Here is an 18,867-nt window from a genome sequence, read left to right as displayed (position 1 = left end):
ATTGTGGAAGGAGCATGAGCGATCCAAGAACTATATACCAGCAAGAAGTTTTACACCTACTATCATTCATCAACTGAAAAGGTACAAAGATAGCATGTGATTGTGTCATCAGTAATATCACATTTCGATACAGAATCATTAACCACTGTTCAGTTAATGCAATTACATGGCTGCTGAAAGATCCCAAAATAAGGAATACAAAAATTTGGAGCAATTCTGCTCAATTCTGTAGGGCCAACCACTTACATTCCAAGTTTGCATAGGGGAACTGAGGCACAGAGACACTGACTTGCCCTCAAGCTGTATAATGCATCCATTTCTCAGGGATTCTTTTTTAATATCAGTCCAAGTCCAACACTAATCCAGCTGACAGCCATCTCTTCAATCTAAATGTATGACTCACAGACATCTAATGAACAAGGTAGCCGGTCATGTGCATCCACACAGGACAGCACAAACTTTTGTCTGTAATACTAGTGTAAGAAGCTAGACCATTGGCAATGCTAATTTCTTTTTCCCTGTGCAGCACAGAGGAGTGATGGTTGTATAGGTCCACGCTGTGCATGTACCAGCCTGCAGTTTTAAGCTGATACAAAAGACTGCATATGTTGGACAAGCAAGCGGCATGTAGAGCAGGGTTCATTCAACTCAGCTAAATCCCTTGAGGGAACTAAGCCATTTAAGGGGGATTAGCCACAGCTGTGGGGTGTGGGCCTTCCAGGGTAATTAGAACCTTGGGGGAAATCAGGGCTGCCTCTTTCATCCCCAAAAGGGGAATGTTGCATCAAAGCAACACCACACCCTTCATTTACATTCACACCCAGCATGTCCAGCAGGAGAATTGCTAAGAAAAGAAAATTATGCCAGCTGGCCTTCAAAAAAGGGTGGAGGCATCAGGACTGTCTAAGAGAATGGCAGATGCTAAAGGGTGTCCTCCAGGCATCTTGGACTAGAATTCCCATAATCCCTGGCTACTGGCCATGCTGCCTGGGACTGATGGGAGACTAACACAGGGGAGGGTTCAGGCACATATAGGCATCCTTGTAGTAGTCTGGAATAGGCAGGAGACTATGCTCTGCTTTGTACCCAAAATGAACTCCAATGGCTCCAAGGGTACCTGACCAGATGCAACCTGACACGATTCTACAAGAAATTTGGCATGATCTTCAAGACCACCAAGAGGAGTTCTGTGCTGTTTATGCTGTTCTCTGTTCGGCCCTGAGGATCTGCAATGACCAGGTCTGGCTGACCCATCCACAAACTTGGGCCAGCATTCTCGAGCCCTCAAAATATGGTTGTCTGAAAAAGCCCTAATGCAGTCTCCTCACTTACTTGCTTGAGGTTGTAAAGGCCTTGCTTGTCACAGTTTGGGATATTCAAGGCATAAAGGTGCTCCAAGGGACCACGTTCATCTGGCAGCCTCATGGTTGAGATACGTTCCAAGACCTGATCCAATTCCTGCTGGCAGGGGGTCTGTAAAAAGCCAAGAAAAGCAGGGGAGAGAGAAAGAATGAGAGATTGTAAATGGGACACCAGAGTTCCAGTCAAAACAGTGGAAATGCCCATTGCTTCTGCCTTTTGACCCATGAAGGGAAAACTCAAGGGCTCCAACTGCCACAGAGATGGAACAAAATTTGCTCACGCTTCTTCCTTTATAGTTCTACCAAAGTTTACCTAATAATCTCCTTTTTTTTCCCTAGCTCCCAGCTCCATGCACATACCAAAGCATCAGGAAAGCTTCTCCCACAGTCATGCCGCCTCAATGTCATTATAATTTCTTTTTAATTAAAGGATTTAAGTGTTGTGACAATGCAGCGATTTGCAGCAAAACTAGCACATATATATCCATGCAGCTGACCACACTCAGAAGGAAATGGTTTGCAATTCTGGCTTATGTCATCTCCGATTCATGGATTGGATTGTCTTTTCTAGACAGGTCAGAGATGGGAAAGAAGTAATCCAAATGCTGTTCAAATATTTAAGACTATTTTAGGACTTTTTTCTGCCAACCCTTTCCTAGAGTCACTTTGAAAGAAGTTACTTTCATGCCCAATTTCTATGGAAATTGCCCTGATTAATACTGCTACAAACTAAGTCTGGAAAATTCAGCCTATCGTTAGGGGTATTTTGATTTATGGCCTTAAGAAAATGTTCTAGAGAAAAATAATAGAAATCCAGATGCTGTGAGTTAATGAAAATTCACCACTGAGAGAGTGTTTGAAGTATATTGTTAAAAAGGTATGTGGGAAGCTCTGTGAAATCCACAAGCCTCAACCTTCAACTCCCATCAGTTTTAGCCAAGTCACAGCCTCCTTATGCCCTTCTAAAAATAATAAGTAAGGTGTCAGTTACAAGGTAAGTTCCTCCAAACTTGTAGAGTTCAAGTATTATACTGATGGGAAAACAAGGCAGAAAATAAAATCATCATCATAAATTATGAAGCATGCATAACTCAGTGGTCTTTCCCATTGCAAGTGGCAGCAGAATTAATGCTAGAGAGCAAGGAAAGGTGTACATCTTGTTCTTAATATGAGTGAGTTATATTCAGGCTGCAAATTTAGTTGTTCTTGGTTGACAATGTCAGGTTACTGTGGCTCAAAAAACAGTTACTTGTTCAGCAACAGTATACAGAGCACTCTGGCTGCACTAGTGGTTGTAATATGATGCTCTTGTATTAATAAGCAATCAGATAGTATTCATGTTAATACCTATTAATACCCTCTGGTATTACTATGCAATCAGACATGCATCCAAAGCCAGTGCCTTCAATTATCACAGATGATTACTGCTACTTCTGCATCAGTCTTGATCTCCTGCTCTGGAAAATTATGTACATCCCATAAATGAAAGGGTTTGTGGATGAGCATTCCTAATTACCATAGGCATTTGGATACCTATCTCCGATCTGTCTCCTCCACCAATATGGTCCTATTAAAAGGGATAATAGGACACCCTTCCCACAGAAAGCAACAGTTCTCCAGATGGAATGCTCCAGCATGGAACACTCATGGAACATTGTTACCATGTTCCCACCAGTGAGCTCTTGGACAAAGAAATGAGAGATATGAAGGTTGAGATCTGTGAGGTAAATGGTTTAAAATGCTACTATTGGGGATCGTGACAAACATTTACTAAATAAGTCCTACTGCATTCAGTGCGTTTACTTCCTAGTAAGCCCATTTAAGACTGCAGCATTATTCGAGGCCATGAGAGATCCCGTTCTATAGGATCGCTGTGATAATCTTTTGAGGACCACCAAGGCTACTTCACCATGTTTCTTTTTTGCTGTTTCAGGCAGGTGGTGGCTTTTATGTAACTTAGGAATCCCTTGTATCCTATAAATTATCAACAGAGCTATGTCCTATCTGGTCTGGCCACCCACACTCCTTTCCTCTCAATTTTTTTAGAAGACAAAGGCCACCCACATGTCTAGCAGCTTTCCAGATCCAGCCCCCACAGTCACTTAGAAGAGACTCTGAAAACCCATTTTAACACTTGCGTCCACCAGCAGTTTCTGTCCAAGAAAGCCTCCTGATTACTTTTCAGCCAACTCAGACTCACCTTGGAACCAGGCCAGTTGGACCAACCCGCTCAGCCAACTAGACTAGTGAGTGTATGACAATATACAGCAAGGAGTGGGAGACGGAAACAACCCATTCAGAAAGCAAGAGCAGTGAGGCAGCCACTCTGGCGGTGTCCAAAAGGAACAGGCTCCAAGAGCAGCAGAACCCATTCATTTGCATGACCATCAGGGAAGAGGATCAGAAGCTGAATTATGATGATTGCTAGGCATGATTCCTGCTAACTGCTTGTGGATACCAGCTATAAATCTGACTGGCAGCTCTACATCAAAGTCCTCCTCCCCAGGCCCTGCCAAAATCCATCAGGTTCACAAAGAGCAATCTTGTTTTGGCTTTGGCTGGCTTCCTTTTTCTTTTTGACTGCTGGTGTCTTGTCTGTTCCCCTGGTCTCAGTGCAGCCTTCAACATCTCTGCCTTGAGCGGTGCTCTAGTCTTTTCACCTGAATCTCCATTCATCTGCATAAGCGTTTAAATTTGCAGGGCAAGTGCGACATTAAGAACCTGGTGTGTTAAGAAGACCCTTGCTTGATTGGGAGAGTTCACAGAGTCCCAAGAACCCCAGTAAACGGCTGTGCCCGGTGTGCCAAAAACTGCGCAGCAGGCAGCAATCCACTGCCTGCCACCCACACCTGGTAAACAGACACACACTCACTTTTATTAGCTATCGTCTTTTGCTTTTAGCAGTGGCCTCGTGCAGTAATTTCAGACACTTCCTCCACTATTTCAAAACTCTGTTTAAGTATGTGTATCTCTATTTTTAATATTTGTTTACTTGCAGGATTTGTACACTGTTCTGTATCTATCAGGATTCCTGATCAAACCATTACAGATGACAATCTAAATTACAGAACTGAGACATTGAAAATCAGCTTAAGTTGATAATACGTGACTGTCAATCGGGGGGGAAATGCCTTCTCTAACAGTGTGGATGGCTTGTGTTACGAAGTCTCACTGTAAAGGTCTTGTTATTTTTAAAGGTCCACATGAATGTCTATGTATGAGTAACTCTTCCTTCCCCAGACCATTACCAATCTGAGGAAATGGAGGCTCTAACTCCGAAACAATACAATTTACAATACACCTAGTTCTCTCAAACAGCACATGAGGCTAGAGAGCTTCAGCAGTGGGCCAGTACAGAAATGAAATTAACAACCAACAACGACCTGTTTATGGGCTGAAGCATTGTGGACTCTGGGTGGAGGAGTTGTGTACAATTTTTTTAAAGTCTGCACATATAGAAGTAGGTGGAAGGAAAGGAGCTGCTCCAGGTTCAATGCCAAGCAGGACTCTTTCTTCACCAGCTGAGGAAATGCCGAATCTCTCTCCATACAGAGAAATAGCACATGCATGCTCACTGGAACAATAATTCCCAGCAAAGCAAGTGCAAGCTACCTTATGGCAGGAGCAAAAAAGCAAGCATGAGCCTCTTGAGCTTTGGTGGTATGTTCACACCTCTCCTATCTACTTCAGCCTTTTAATGTCTTTATTGGAATTCCCCAGAAGTACAGGGTTTCAGTGCTGAAGTGAGAATGGATCCAAGGAAGGCTCTCAGCTTCTGCTTATTGAAAGCAGCAGTTACCTCAAGGTGCTACCAAACTGGAGAAGGGGGTCAGGCAGAAAAAGCCCCTGCAGAGTGGTAAAACCTGGCACAACACCCACATGTCTTTAGCCATGTACAGAACCATGTAAAGAAGAAGGTAGCATTACCTAGGACCAGCAGAGGTATTTGAGGGTCCCTCCTAGCTGACCTCAGAATCCTTTCCCAACTCACCCGGGGAGATGGCGGCCGCAGCTCAATCTGAGGGAGGTGCTTGACAGTCTTGCCCATCTGCTTTTGCTGCTCAATCACCTTATCGCGCCTGACAGCAATCTCCTTGCCATTTTTCGGAGCCTTTAACCAGCCACCTCCACTCACAACGTTGGTGGCACTATCCACAAAGTTCTCTGCAATAGATGCTTCAGAATGTTCCTCATTATCTATAGAGAGAAGATGATGTAGAAGGAAAAATGAAAAGGCGTTTGTCTTTTAGTTCCATTTGTCACAGCCACACAATTGTTTGCACAGCAACAGGGTGAAGAAAAACTTAATTCACAGGAGCCTCTGAGAGCAAGAGCTCTGGCCAAATGGCATTTAAGAAGTATACCTGCTATGCAAGGTGTGAAAAAATGTCATACAGAGTGACCAAGAGAAAGAAGGTGCTCCTGTTTCTAGGAGACAAGCATCCCTCCTCCTGAAATAGGTTTCAGCTTTTAAATGCTTGGTTGTGCAAATTGTCTAAGTGTTTAACAATGCATTCATTTTAAAAGCAGAACACACACATGTCTGAACCACAGGAAACAATTTGACTAAATGGGCAGAACACAATGTCCCATTTGTACTATGAAAAGAAAGAAGAGTATCTCAGAAAAGCAAAGCGCCTGGCCTTTTAGCAGCACACCGGTCTTTGTTTATCTGTGCTGCCTCTCTCCCTTTACAGCAGCTCACATATAGCGGGCCAAGTTCATTCCTGACCTATCGCCTGCAGGCTTTCATGGGATATCAAAGCAGAATCTGGCGTTTAACAAGAGCAATTGAACAAAGTCATAGGTGCAGGTAAGTTATGCACATGAGGTCAAAAAGGACTTTGGAAAATAATTTTAAAAGTTCAGAAAGGTAGAATGCAATGGGATAAGCAATCACACCAAGGAAATAGAAAAAAATGCAATATAACAAAGCACTTTATAAACAAGAATTCTCAATTATTGTGTAACTGAAACAAAAAATAAATTATATATAATCTAGGTTATATCTAATTAATATTTCTATTCCATAAAAAGTGACCCATTCTTGCTTAAAACCTCTTCAGATCCAAGATCTAATACACAAAGAATGAATCTTACCATGCCTTAACACAACATCTGTCTGTTGAAAACTCTCACCATTTTCCTGAACATTTTTAGCCTGTTAGAAGAATACCTTCCCTTCCCATTAATGTCCACAACACACCATTCAATGTGTCATAAATTGTTTTAAATAGTCCACATTATGCTCTCAGTTTATCAAGCAACCTTACCAATCCAACTGGCTACATATTCTTGTGACACCATCCTAACGGATGCATTCTCTTCGTTATGTGCCACCTCCCATGTGAACCATTCAGGAAAGGAAGGGACGGAACAGGTGAAAACAGTGGCATAGAACCCAGATTTTTTTTTTAAATGGTTTTAAGGTGGACAGTCCTACAATCAGTTTTCACTTGATATTTCCATCCCACTAGTGTTGACCTAAAATATTAGAATTTGTGAGCATTCAGATGGACTTGATAGCAATACATTTAATCCTGTCAAAAACATAAGACTACATGACCACCCCTGGTAGCTAGGTCTGGCTGAAACAGAAGTCCATGGAATTTGGACTTGCCACTGTTTAGATGTTGGGGACTGCAGATCAGACTTTTGACAGGCCATTTTTGCAGAGTTTCTCTGTCAAAGCATCAGTGCAAATGTGGTGCTGACATTTGACCTCAACCAGTCCTATAGGCTGGTGCAGGAGTGGGCACTGCATTGCAAGCATTCAGCCAACAATCCAGTTGTGGCATACAGAAGACCCAGGCATCTCAAGCCCCTTAAAAGGTTCTAACCAGTCCCCCACCATTTTTCACAAAGAGTGCAAGGTCCTCTCTCAGGGCCAGGAGATTAATTGAAATCTATATGTAGCTGTAATCTTTTTTTTTTTTTTTGAAATTAGTATTTTTAACCTAGTGCGTGCACAGGTGACCTTATTCCAATTTGAGAAGATCTTGCTAGCCCACCCACCAGCCCCCATGTTAGGGTCTCCACACCACTGCATCTACAGTAAAGTAAAACTGTTGGGTGCTAGATATCCATTTAAAGCAATGTTTCTTTTAGCACCTGCAGCCACAGCTAGCCTTCCAGCAACCAGACCAGGAAAGTGTGTTCTCCAAGCCACGGTCCCTGGAACCATTAGCCTGGGGCAGGACTTCTCCTGTAGCTGGAACGGCTGTGGATCAGATCATGCGAGAAGGCTGGGCTGCCAGTTTGATTCCGATGCCTGCTCCGGCAGATCCAGAAGCCTTGTTTAGCTCACCCATCTGCCAGTCACGGGCCCAAAATGTTGCACTGCACGAGCACTCTGGTGGGGCATTCTTAACCCCACTCCTCCCTTACTGGCTGGCCTGTGCAATAGGGAAGGGACTACTAAACAGGAGATTGAACAGCATGTCCTGACGGGTGGTTGCTTAGCAAGCTCCTCTGATTGTCCCAGACTGCTGCTGGCACAGGGATGATCCAATTGGGCACCCACTGGCCTCCTTTGGCTGTAACCTTCCCCAGGAAGTGCTTTCAAGCCTTCAAAAGCACACGGAAGCGGTAGCTTGACAATCCCTCTTCAGCACGAGCAAGTCCGGCTTTAGCAGCATGCCCTACTTGCCCATTTTGCTTTCTCTCCATCAACTGAAGGTACGTACTGGGAGCTGAACAAGGGAGTCATTCTTCCCCATCCCTTCCCTGGGTCGGTGTGATGCAGTCCTCCCCATTCATTCGTTTTATAGTCCAGAATCAGTGTCCCAGCTTGACACATCATGGCCTTGTTGTGGCAGCTTTCCTGTATCAGTTTCTAAACTTCTGCATGAATCCAGCAACAGCAAAAAGCTCAGTACTTCTGGAGAGGAAGCATTCCCCCTTTTCACAATGTCTGCTCCAGCCCAGTTGAATGGGCACACTTAAGCATACAGTTTTGCTGGGATGCTCTCAGATTCTGGTATGACAAGGTCCCATAATCCAGAAGTGGCCCAAGTCTGCATTGCCCCCCCCCCCACACACCTACTGAATGTACCAGAGACCACAATTGTCCCCTGCCGCCCACATTGCTGCTACTGCCACCAAAACTGCCACTCTCACTACCAGGGGCTGCTTCACACACGGTGCAGTTCTGCTTATGAGCAATGCCCTGCTTGCCCTCCCTGCACACACCCTCAAGGTGCTGCTACTCACCAGGCCACTTCCTTTGCTAGTCTCAAGCTGCTTTTCACGGGGGGCTGCAAGTGAGGAATACTGGGCAGGAAAGTACCAGTCTTACCCACGGAGTCCTACCCACGGTTCTTTGAGGGGGGCGGGTAGGCGAGAGTCACTGGCCTCCTACATAATACCAACCCATGAGTTGCTGAATTATGGGTTGTCATATTGAAGCAAACCTGCTCTGATAACACCGTGTAGTTTGTTAAAAACAACTCAAAATGAGAACCCATGGCTTGCTGTCAGGTTGTCAACTTGTGGGCTAGTCCTGGAGTGCTTCACCAGGCTACAGAGGTAGGGGGCAAGACTGTGAAAGAAAAAGTCTAGCCACTCTACAGTGATACAAACACATTTGGAATACAGGAAGCAAACAAAGTGAGGGATTGCCAGTTTGATTGTCTGCCAAACATACCATAGGTACAGCAACAGAGCATGTTGTGACCATACAGTAAATAAAACATAACGTAGCAGTACATGAAAATCAGGTCATAGTTGCAGTTCCAACCTACCTGCAACTTTTATAATGTGTGGAGTAGCCCTAAGTAAACACACCTAGTTTTGGACCTCCATCTGAAGATTAGGAAGAAAGATTTTATAGCCAGAGGCTAAGATTTCCAATAAACATATTCAAGTTTTAAGCTATGTACATTTCCTGGATTTCTAGCCCATGCTGTGAAGAAGCAGCCAGCTTTTAGGATAAACATGTTAATAGCTGTGTGCCCCATGAAATTTAGGAACAGAAGTTCCCATGCCTTAAGTGATACAATTTGACCTCAGGAACTCACAACTGAATATTCTTGAATAGGTTTTTGGGAAGGATAGCATGCAGTGCAGCCAGAAATCTGACTTTCCATTCAAACTAAAGCCAGAGCAGGAAAAGAAATGCCACATATATTTTTTCAAGAAAACAAAGATAAAAAGGTCAAAGATAGACTCCACCCTGCCCTTTAGAGCTGCCTGCTTGTCCATCTTTGGTCTACTTACCTTAGCCATACTGGCTTCTATTAAATGCATTTTAATATTATAAGCTCTAAAACTATGTCACACTGTTGCTCTGTCTATTTTCCAGAAGCCGGTTCCTCCTCGGGTGTTACCTTCCCTACTACCCCCACACCTCATTTTGCATTTTTTTTTAAAAAACCTTCTTTTAAAAGGTTGCAAGCTGCTATTGATTCTGGTTCTGTGATTCAAATTGGTTGGATCCCTCCACTTACAAGTATAAGAGCACTCCACTTATATTACTAAAGTTACTTAAGAAATGTCTGACAAGAAGTAATTATAACATTTACCATCTGATAAAATTAAGTGAATTGTGTGTTTTCTCCACATCCAATGCTTATATACTATGCTTTTGGTTAAAGACTTGTAAATATCTGGGCAATAACAGATGAGATTCAGAGCTAACAGATGAATCTCTCCAGATTTTAGGGAACTTGGGTTGCGGTCAAGATTCACACCCTATTGGCTTGTACTAGATTTTGCAGTGCTGCCCAAGAGGTGGCAGACCATCATTCTGGCATATGCTGCAATACACATGAGATTAACCACCATGCCCCCAACATCAGCATATGGTAAATTTACTAGATATGAATGGTTGTAGGCACTTGTTGCTAGTATGGAGTTCTAAGTTATAGACAAAATAAAAAATGTGATGGGGCCTTGGGGCAATAAATTATATATGCTTCATTATAAGACATCTATCGTTCACTGAGTGGTTTCAGACAACATGATAACTGGGGCGGGGAGGGGAAGTTTAGTACAGGCTGAGTGTGGGCTATTGCTGACCTGTGCACTGCTGTTGAAATGTGGGTTCCTGTGTTATGCAAACTCAGCTGTGGTGACAAGATATGGCTTGCTAACCCTGAGCAACCCTGAGGAAAATCTATTGTCTTTTGTTAGGTTTTGAACTGTGTGTTCACCATGGCTGGTTATCTCAGCTAGGTTCAGGATCTTTTAAGAGCAACCCATGTTTCAACTCTTGAGTGTGGGTTAACATGTCAATGTAAGTTATTTGCTACAAAATTAACCTGCTCAAATATCTTTAATCTCAAAAGACTTGTTCATGATTTTCAAATATCCAAATAAACAAAATGCAAGGTAATAAAGATGAATGATTGCACTGAATTAGAATAGTCACTTTCAGCATTGCATTTTGAACCAAGTGAAGGACGGTACTCTTTGGAAGTAGCTTTAGAGTTCCAGGTATGGGTTTGTGTACAGATGCCCATACCTGTTTCTGCATGCGTCACCTATGTAGTTCCTCCACCATTACCTGAGGGTCCAAATCACTGTGCACTCCTGCTTGAGACCTTGCCATCAAAAGTGAATGAAAATGAGATCCAGGCCTTTGTAGAACTCCAGGATTTGCAAAGCAACCATGGATCACACCCAGACATGAAATTCCCAAAGAATCTCAGTTTCAATCACTCTAGACCTACATCTTAATCCCACCAATTCTGAATGCAACTTCAGGATTATTTTTCCACCCTGAGCTACAGGCAAAGAGTGAATAGCAACTGTGATGTGTCCTCCTTAGCCTGTCTCACATGTGTCAAGAATCCTGAAATATTTACCTGTTTCAAAACTTTCATGAGGTTAACGTGGAATGATGAGAACTGGTGGGTTTCCACCACCATATCTAGGGGTATCATCCAAATGACAAGGGAATGTTAGGAGACAGACCCACATGGTGTTTCATATATCCCCAAGGCAAGCATCCATGCAAAGCAAGAAAGTGAGACATGGGGGTCTCTCTACTGCACAGCAGAGGGGCACAGAGCTTCCAAACTGCCCCAAAAGAAACAAGCTGGGTGATACAACAAGAACCTCAGTCTGCAGTCTCTTCATGTTGCAATGGAGCTTTGCAAAGCAAAATCCTCACAACCCGGTTGACTACTGCTGGCTTGAGAAAACAGAACCTTTGAATGGGTTAAACTTGCAGCACTTGCAAACATAATCTCCTCCTCTTCCTGCCACTTACCATTACCATTATCACCATCATCAAGATTATCTCTCTGTAGTTTTTAACTTTCTACCCCTACAAGTCCCACAAGCTTCCTAATAAATCATCTGTGGTTTACAAACAAACTATAACTGAGTATTATACCTGGGAACCAGGATGGGATTTCAGTGGACCAAAGACTTTTCCTCCAGTATTTACAACAAGCACTAATTGGACAAGCACCTGATACAGAAACCAAACAGCCTTGCAATTCATATTCAAGACAGCTGGTGTCAGTCAGTATAACTTGTCAGATGAATCCCTATTAAACCACCTCTTCTCATTCTCCATGAAATGGGAATAAGAACCTTCTACGTAAGATGACTGTGAAGCCCTTCACCCACTAAACAATAAAAAGTTATTAATAATGCATCTTTCCTTTCTTCCACTGCTTCACTTTCCATACTTATACATCAGTGAAACTGGAAATGTGATGCAGAGTGGAAAGAATGCCCTGTAACCATAATCATTTCCTTTTCATGATTTATTCACACTCAAAGACACCCCTGTATTTCCCCCTTTTTTTACAGTCAGAATTGATCAGGATCATCATCCAGAATGTGAATGGGGCAAAAAAATTTTTTTTGGATAAAGTCTTCCCAGTGGTTATGCCTCAGAGACAGCTGGACCAACATTACCAATAAATCTATAGTGTTAAAGTCACCCTGCTCCATTCCTTTTCCAAGGTTTGAGAGAGTGGGACTTCTCTGAAGGGCAAGTAAAATTTCCACCCATTTCCTCCACACTTGTAGAACTGTGGACTGATGAAAGCCAATCTATTTTTTTTTCTTTTTTGAAGTTCTATTGCAATCTTCCTCAACCTTCTACCCATCAGATGTTTTGAGCAACAAATTCATGTTCCTGATTATCTGCCATGCTGACTGAGGCTGAAGGGAGCAGAGCTACTAAAGCTCAAATCAAGATAGCTATATCAGGGAAAGACTTAAAGCTTCTGGGATCTATCACAAAAGTCACAATCTGGAATAGGATCCTCAAGCCTAGTTATTTAAAAACAAATATTCATGCATGAACATCACCGTGCCTTATTTGGCCAAAACATGCATGCAGATCACAGAACACTGGTGTGGTGTAATGGTGAGAGTGCTGGACCGGGACTCAGGAGATCTGCGTTCTAGTCCCCCCTCAGCCACGAAGCTCACTGGGTGACTTTGGGCTGGTCACGGAAGCTCCATCTGGCCTACCTCACAGGGTTGTCGTGAGGGTAAAAATGAAAAGTACCACATATGCCCTCTTGGGTTCTTTGCAAGATGAAAGGGGAGAATTTAATTGTAATATTAAAGTAGGTAACCACTAAAAACTAAGTGTGATTTTGTCTTCAGAACTACAGATTTTATTCATTTGCAAGTTTAACATTTAAAGTAACCCTTGACTAATTCATCAGCCAATATGTCTTTACCTGGACGCCAGCCCAAGAAAGAAAATTTTCTTGCAGGCTAGAGAGAGGAAGTAAAAATATTATAGTGTGAAAAGATCAACAATGGCAGCCAGACACAGGATAAAGTAAGAAGGGAAAGTGGAAGAGAAAGGAGGCAGCAAGCATCAGGAAAAGAAACAGGGGATGCATCCTTCTACCAATTCAGCACAAATAACTTAACAAAAAAAAATAAGTCACTATTCCAACTCCTTTGCTGTGCAAGCAACCTGCCACATCAGCATTTCCAGGCTCATTTGGTACACAATCTTTCAAGCAAAAAAATCTTTTAACTAAACCAGGAGGAAGCCTGGCGACCTTCTCTTTAACATTTTGGGAAGGAAAACGTAATCTGTTACAGAATGTTTTGCACAAGGGTAGGCAAGCTGGTGTCTCCTAGAAGTTTGCAACTCTAACTCTTGTCAGACCCAGCCACCATGGCCAAATACCCAGGGATAATGGGAGTTGTAGTTCAAAACACCTGGAGGAAGTGGGGTGCCTTCCCTGATTTTACACATTGAAGCTGCTATGGAAATTACATAAACTACCACTCCAGCGAGCTACTTTCAGGCTTCATGAACCTCGGGCTGAGACACGTATTATAGTAAGGACTGCCCCTCTTTTGGTAAGAGGAAGTACTTGTATCTGCCTGGCCTTGTCAAAAGAATTGAAAAGATTTTAATTCCCTTCCTTGTTTTAGGTAAGCCCCCTACAAGGTAACCTTCACCCCTAAAGGCTAAGGCACACTGGCTGAACAAGGGCACGCCTCTTCAGAGCAAAACCCCTGAATAAAGCTGTCTGTTCTGCTCTAGTTGAAGTATGAGCACCTGCAGCCACTATATAAAATTTCATAGCTCCTAAAAATAAATCCATGCTCTAAAACACACCCGCAAGCATAGAGAGCCATCACTTAATAAAAGGCTGTGTTCTATTGCAGCTGCAGCAGCCACTGCGACATGTGTGAGCGTTCCAGACAGAGAGATGTCTGGTTCCATTGTACTCCTGGGTTTATAGCTGCCTTATTTCCATCTGCTGGACAGGTTTCTTCTTTTCTTTGCAGGGAGAAACTCCACCCAAGGCAGGAATGAAAAGCTCAGTCTGCCCTCCTGAGCCAAACCTTAAAGCAATCCCCTGTCCCATTTAAGCTCTGAAATAGATCCTAAATAACTTGGCAGTGCATGCTTCCAATCTGTAATGCTTTAGAGCATGCCGAAGGTGCTTCCAGACAGAGGGCTCCCAGCACCAACGAGCACAAGGCGCCGCTCAACTCCTCTTCTCTAGCACACGCTTTTGGGAAGAAAGAGTGAAGAGGTGGTGGGAAAGCATGGCAGGAGTACACACTGAGCATGGCCATGGCTGGACCTCATGTTAAACTCGATGATTGAGTTACAGTGATTTCATAATAAAAGGTTCATCTAAAAGCACCTTGACTCGAGCTCCCACAGGTGCCGAGGCGAAGTGCACAAGTTCAAGGTCTTTATTCAAAACGACAGCAAATAAAAACAGCCCGGGCAGACTCTGGTGCCCTCCTGTGTGTTCCTCAGCCAAGGGAAGCAAGAGTGGTGCTAAGAGGGCCTTTATAGGAGTGGCGGCCCACCTGGAATGCCTGCTCCAGACAGTTCACCCAGCACCTGTGCTATGGTCTTTGAAGCACCAGATGACGGTCTTTTTTATCTTCTCAGGCATTTTAAGAACTTTTAAAACTGGTTTTTCACTCATGGAACTTTTGTTGTGGTCGGTTTCATGCACTAGAGCAGGGGTCGGCAACCCGCGGCTCCAGAGCCGCACCTAGCTCTTGAACCCCTCTGCTCCATCGCTCAAAACGCTGCGCTGTTCTAGCTAGTTAAGAAAATCAGCTAGTTAAGTAAATCGCTACATTCCTCTGCTAAACAAGATTCTTGCAGGCTCTCATGTTACAGGAAACCAAATGCTGCTGAAAAGGTTCTCTTTGTCCCAATGTAATCTCCTTCATCTGAATGTTAAAAGCTGTGCTTGGGACCTGTCACAATTCACATCACTTGACTGTTTATCTGCTAATCAGTCACTAAACACACATATATCTGCAACCTGCTGAGATTTCCCCCCCTCCAACCGTGGATAAATCTGAAAAGTTTCTGAAAAAAACCTAACGTTTAATGGTAGATTCATTTGCTTTTACTGCTGACGAACTTATGGGGTTTGCTGTTTAATGCATGCAGCCCTTTAGCACTGACTTTGCAGGAAGCTGTTCTCCTATTCAAAATATATGAAAGGAGTCCTACTAGTTTATAATGTAAGATTAAAAATGACAGTTTTTAGTGACTGAACAAGAGCTGCAGCTAAATCATAATGAAGATATAGATCTACTTCTTTGTTTAAGAAGATTCTTATAAAAATTCCAGCAACATTACATTGGGAGAGTGATATTTGTTCAATATTTCACCATATGATAAAAGGATGAGGGCACACAGAAGCAGACGGCATTTTTGGTTTGCTGCAGGTGGCATATTTGGTTTGCTGCTAGTGGATAATATAAGTTCGGCTTTTTATCTCATAAATACAAGGAGGATTCAGATAGACATTGAGTATTTTATTTGAAAGTAACTTTCAACCCAGCATCTTTTTTTTGGAGTTCAAAATGCTTTTGTTGCATGCAGAAATAAAAATTTGTTTTCTCTATAGCAGTTCATTGATTTCATAAATGAAACACACTAGTTTTTTTATACATCGCATAAAGGTAAAAAACTATATATGCAGTGTTATCATTTTAGATGTCAAAAGGGTTTTGTGGCTCCTGGTGTTTTCTGTGGGAAATGGGTCCAAATGGCTCTTTGAGTGTTAAAGGTTAGGTAGCACTTGTCACTGATAATTTAAGCTAGGAATTATTCTGTGCTATCTTTATTTGGCATATCATTGTTGTATTTTATGTTTCTGAGGGATGGTGCAGCACCCAGAAAACTTGGGTTATGGGGTTGCTTAAATATATAATAAAACTGTTGAATCCTCTCAGCCCTGCCCCTGAAACATCTGATTGCCAAAGTTATACAATATGAAGATAAAACTCCAAATGTTTGGATGTTAAAAAGAACAGGAGAAACTGATTAAGAAAGTCATGTGCCCGAGATCCTGGAGCACCTTTGCCAGTTGGAGCTGAAAACAATACTGGATTAGCTTGATCACTAATCTCAGCATAAAGCAGTTTCAACGGGGTTCCCAGTTTTTTGGACCTGTGGGTACATTTGGGATTTTGAGAAACAGCTGTAGCCATCACCACAATGCTCAGTCAGTCTTTTGCCATTTTGCTGTCTCAACCTACCACATCTGTAGATTTTAAGCTAAATCTTATTCAGTGAAACTGTTTGAGTCTATTGAACACTACAGTGTCTCCTTAAGGCATTGTCTCATCTGTCTAATTGCTAGTAGTGTGATACAGCTGCTACTGTTTATTTTAAACATTTGTTTTGGCAAGATCCAGTACCCACTACTTTTTCAGAGGAGGTTAATACAAATTTTATATAGAAATGGTGCGTAATATTTATAAACACACTTCTTCCAAATTATTTATCTGATTCATGGAAATTAACAAAAGTATAAATGGATGCTCTGAACCCTTTTAACAGCTAAAACATATACATTACAACACTGGGAGGAAAATGCTCATCTCCTTTAATGGATGGAAGACCTTATCATGCTTTCATCTGAGCAGGAGACAGACAGAGGCCACCTTCAGATGGAGACCTTTTAAACTACTTGGCTCACCGTTTTTGAAGCTTACGTATAATTGCAAGAAAGTTGGGTGTGTTGATATGTATTTATTGTTGTAGCAGGTATGCACACCTGAAAATGGCAAGAAAAACAAACAATTTGTCGGTGCTCCCCTTGTGGGGAGCCTTCTTGGACACTGTGACCATACTGGAGACCCTCTGCCTTGTTTCTCACCCATATCCAGACAGCCACTCTTCCTTCATCAGTTTACTTAAGCTGTGGAAATGCTTGCTATAACTCTCAAATTTGTGAATAAAACAGCTCCAGCACATCCTTCTTTGGTGTCCAAAGCAAATCCCCTGCTGAAGGGGCACAGAAAAGGTCCTCAGGAAATAGGCAGAATCAAATATGGGGGCAAAGCAAAAACAAAGGAGGGGCTCAAGTGGGCATGAAACATTAGTAATTCATCATGACTGCCTGCTGACTCAGCAGGGCTTTTTAATAAGCATTTGGAGGACTTGATATTATGTAGGAAGTATCTGATGTTCTCCAGGAAGACTGTAAATTGCATAACATATGCAAATACATGTTAAAATGTCAAAAGACATTAATAAATGTCTTCAAACAAAAGAGATATTCTCTAGAGCTTTTACATGAACCCAGAATATGTAATAATTAACAATCCCAGATCATCACAAACATCCTGCAGCAGCTAGAGCTCAAATATACAAAGCAGAACAACTATAACATTATCTCAAATGTACCCTCAGTGACTTCTGCCTTACCCAAAATGAAACAAGTTCAGAAAAGGCTAGAGAGCTTTAGCTATTAAGTGGTATAGAAATGAAGTGAATGAATAAATATCTGAAATCAACAATAAAAATGGAGCCTGAAAATAGCTGAATAGAACCTTATGAATAGGACATGAGATTCACAAATAATGCATTGGGCACTTTATGCAGTAGTACATAACTACTATATTTTGGCACCAGCTAAGCTTCTGCCTCTCCTAGGGCAAGTTCCCCCCCTTCCATCTTCTAAGGCTCATAACCAACAGTGCTCATGATATGGCCAAAAGCTTGAACTGCTCTAAGGCCTTTTATTTTGTAGGATTTATCTGACTTTGGAAGAAGCATTACTGTGTCACCTTTCTGTGTGACCTAGGCCAACAGGTCATCCTTGTTCCTACTGGTTAATGTGCTGCTCCTTGGGTTTTGGAAGCAAGAGATCAGCAAAAGCCTGATTCCCATTCTGCTGAGTGGTGGGTTATGGCATACTTGTCCCATCACATTTGGCTCAAGTAGTAATAAGTGCAAAGGCCTATTGCTAGGAGAACACTTAAATAATGGCTGGAACATAAATGAAACAAAGGTAACCTACTCTTTACTTTTGCAATGCTTTTCTGGGTGGCTTTCTTTAAAACCAGTCAATAATATCAGTATTAGAGAATAATACCAGCTCCAGGTTTTTGAGAGCTTTAGGTAAGACACCTTCAGGGAGGCCCCTTGCTGAGTATTGTATTGCAATGTATTGAGTCTACATTCTCAATACCACTATCTCCAGCTGCTCCTGCTTCTCATCTTTTCTTGCCATGGCTACCACTTGCTTCCTGGACAGGCAGGAAGCCAGTGGGCTATCAGGTCATCACATCTGCTGCTGCTTTACCTACTCACCACCACCACCATGGTTGGAAGGAAGGTAAAAGGAAGGTGAGCAAGCAAGTTGCAGCTGTGCAGAAGAGGAACAAGTCCAGGGAGCACTTGTCTGTGGACCCTAGTGAGTGCCTGGCTATGCCTACTCTTGACACCAGTCTTGTAGGAAACGGATAAAGAGAACAGAATCTTTGCCCTGTGCCATTTCACAAGGACACTATTGTGGTTAGCAGTCCATGACAACTCTTACCTTTGCTGACCCAAACTGAATGCGACAGCGGTAAATCCACTGAATGAATGTGCTGCAAACTCCTTACAGGTCTATTCAAGGTTGTTCTGCAGGCAGCCATGGGAAAACCCTGCACATGCTACTCCATGGGAACCTGATGGATCAGACATGTGCAGGATTCAGCTCATGGCACATGACCGCAAATACCATTCTCTACAGGACTGCAGCCAAAAGCACCACACAGGAAAGCATGCAGTCAACATGACCCATCAATG

General features: G+C 42.7%; 1 protein-coding gene across 1 annotated transcript in view; it reads right to left on the bottom strand.

Moving 5' to 3' along the window:
- IGFBP2 (insulin like growth factor binding protein 2) overlaps positions 1-18,867 on the bottom strand; it is a 72,123-nt gene that overhangs the window by 3,975 nt on the left and 49,281 nt on the right. Inside the window, exons 2-3 of the mRNA XM_044438327.1 lie at positions 5,353-5,558; positions 1,333-1,473 (exon numbers count right to left, since the gene is read on the bottom strand). Coding sequence (XP_044294262.1) covers positions 1,333-1,473; positions 5,353-5,558 — 347 coding nt within the window. The remainder of the gene's footprint in view (positions 1-1,332; positions 1,474-5,352; positions 5,559-18,867) is intronic.

The sequence above is a fragment of the Varanus komodoensis genome, unplaced genomic scaffold, assembly GCF_004798865.1.
Source record: "Varanus komodoensis strain SLA01 unplaced genomic scaffold, ASM479886v1 scaffold32, whole genome shotgun sequence".
NCBI lineage: Eukaryota > Metazoa > Chordata > Lepidosauria > Squamata > Varanidae > Varanus > Varanus komodoensis.
The sequence above is the reverse complement of the archived record's forward strand: the minus strand, read 5'-3'. Positions and strand labels throughout refer to the sequence as shown.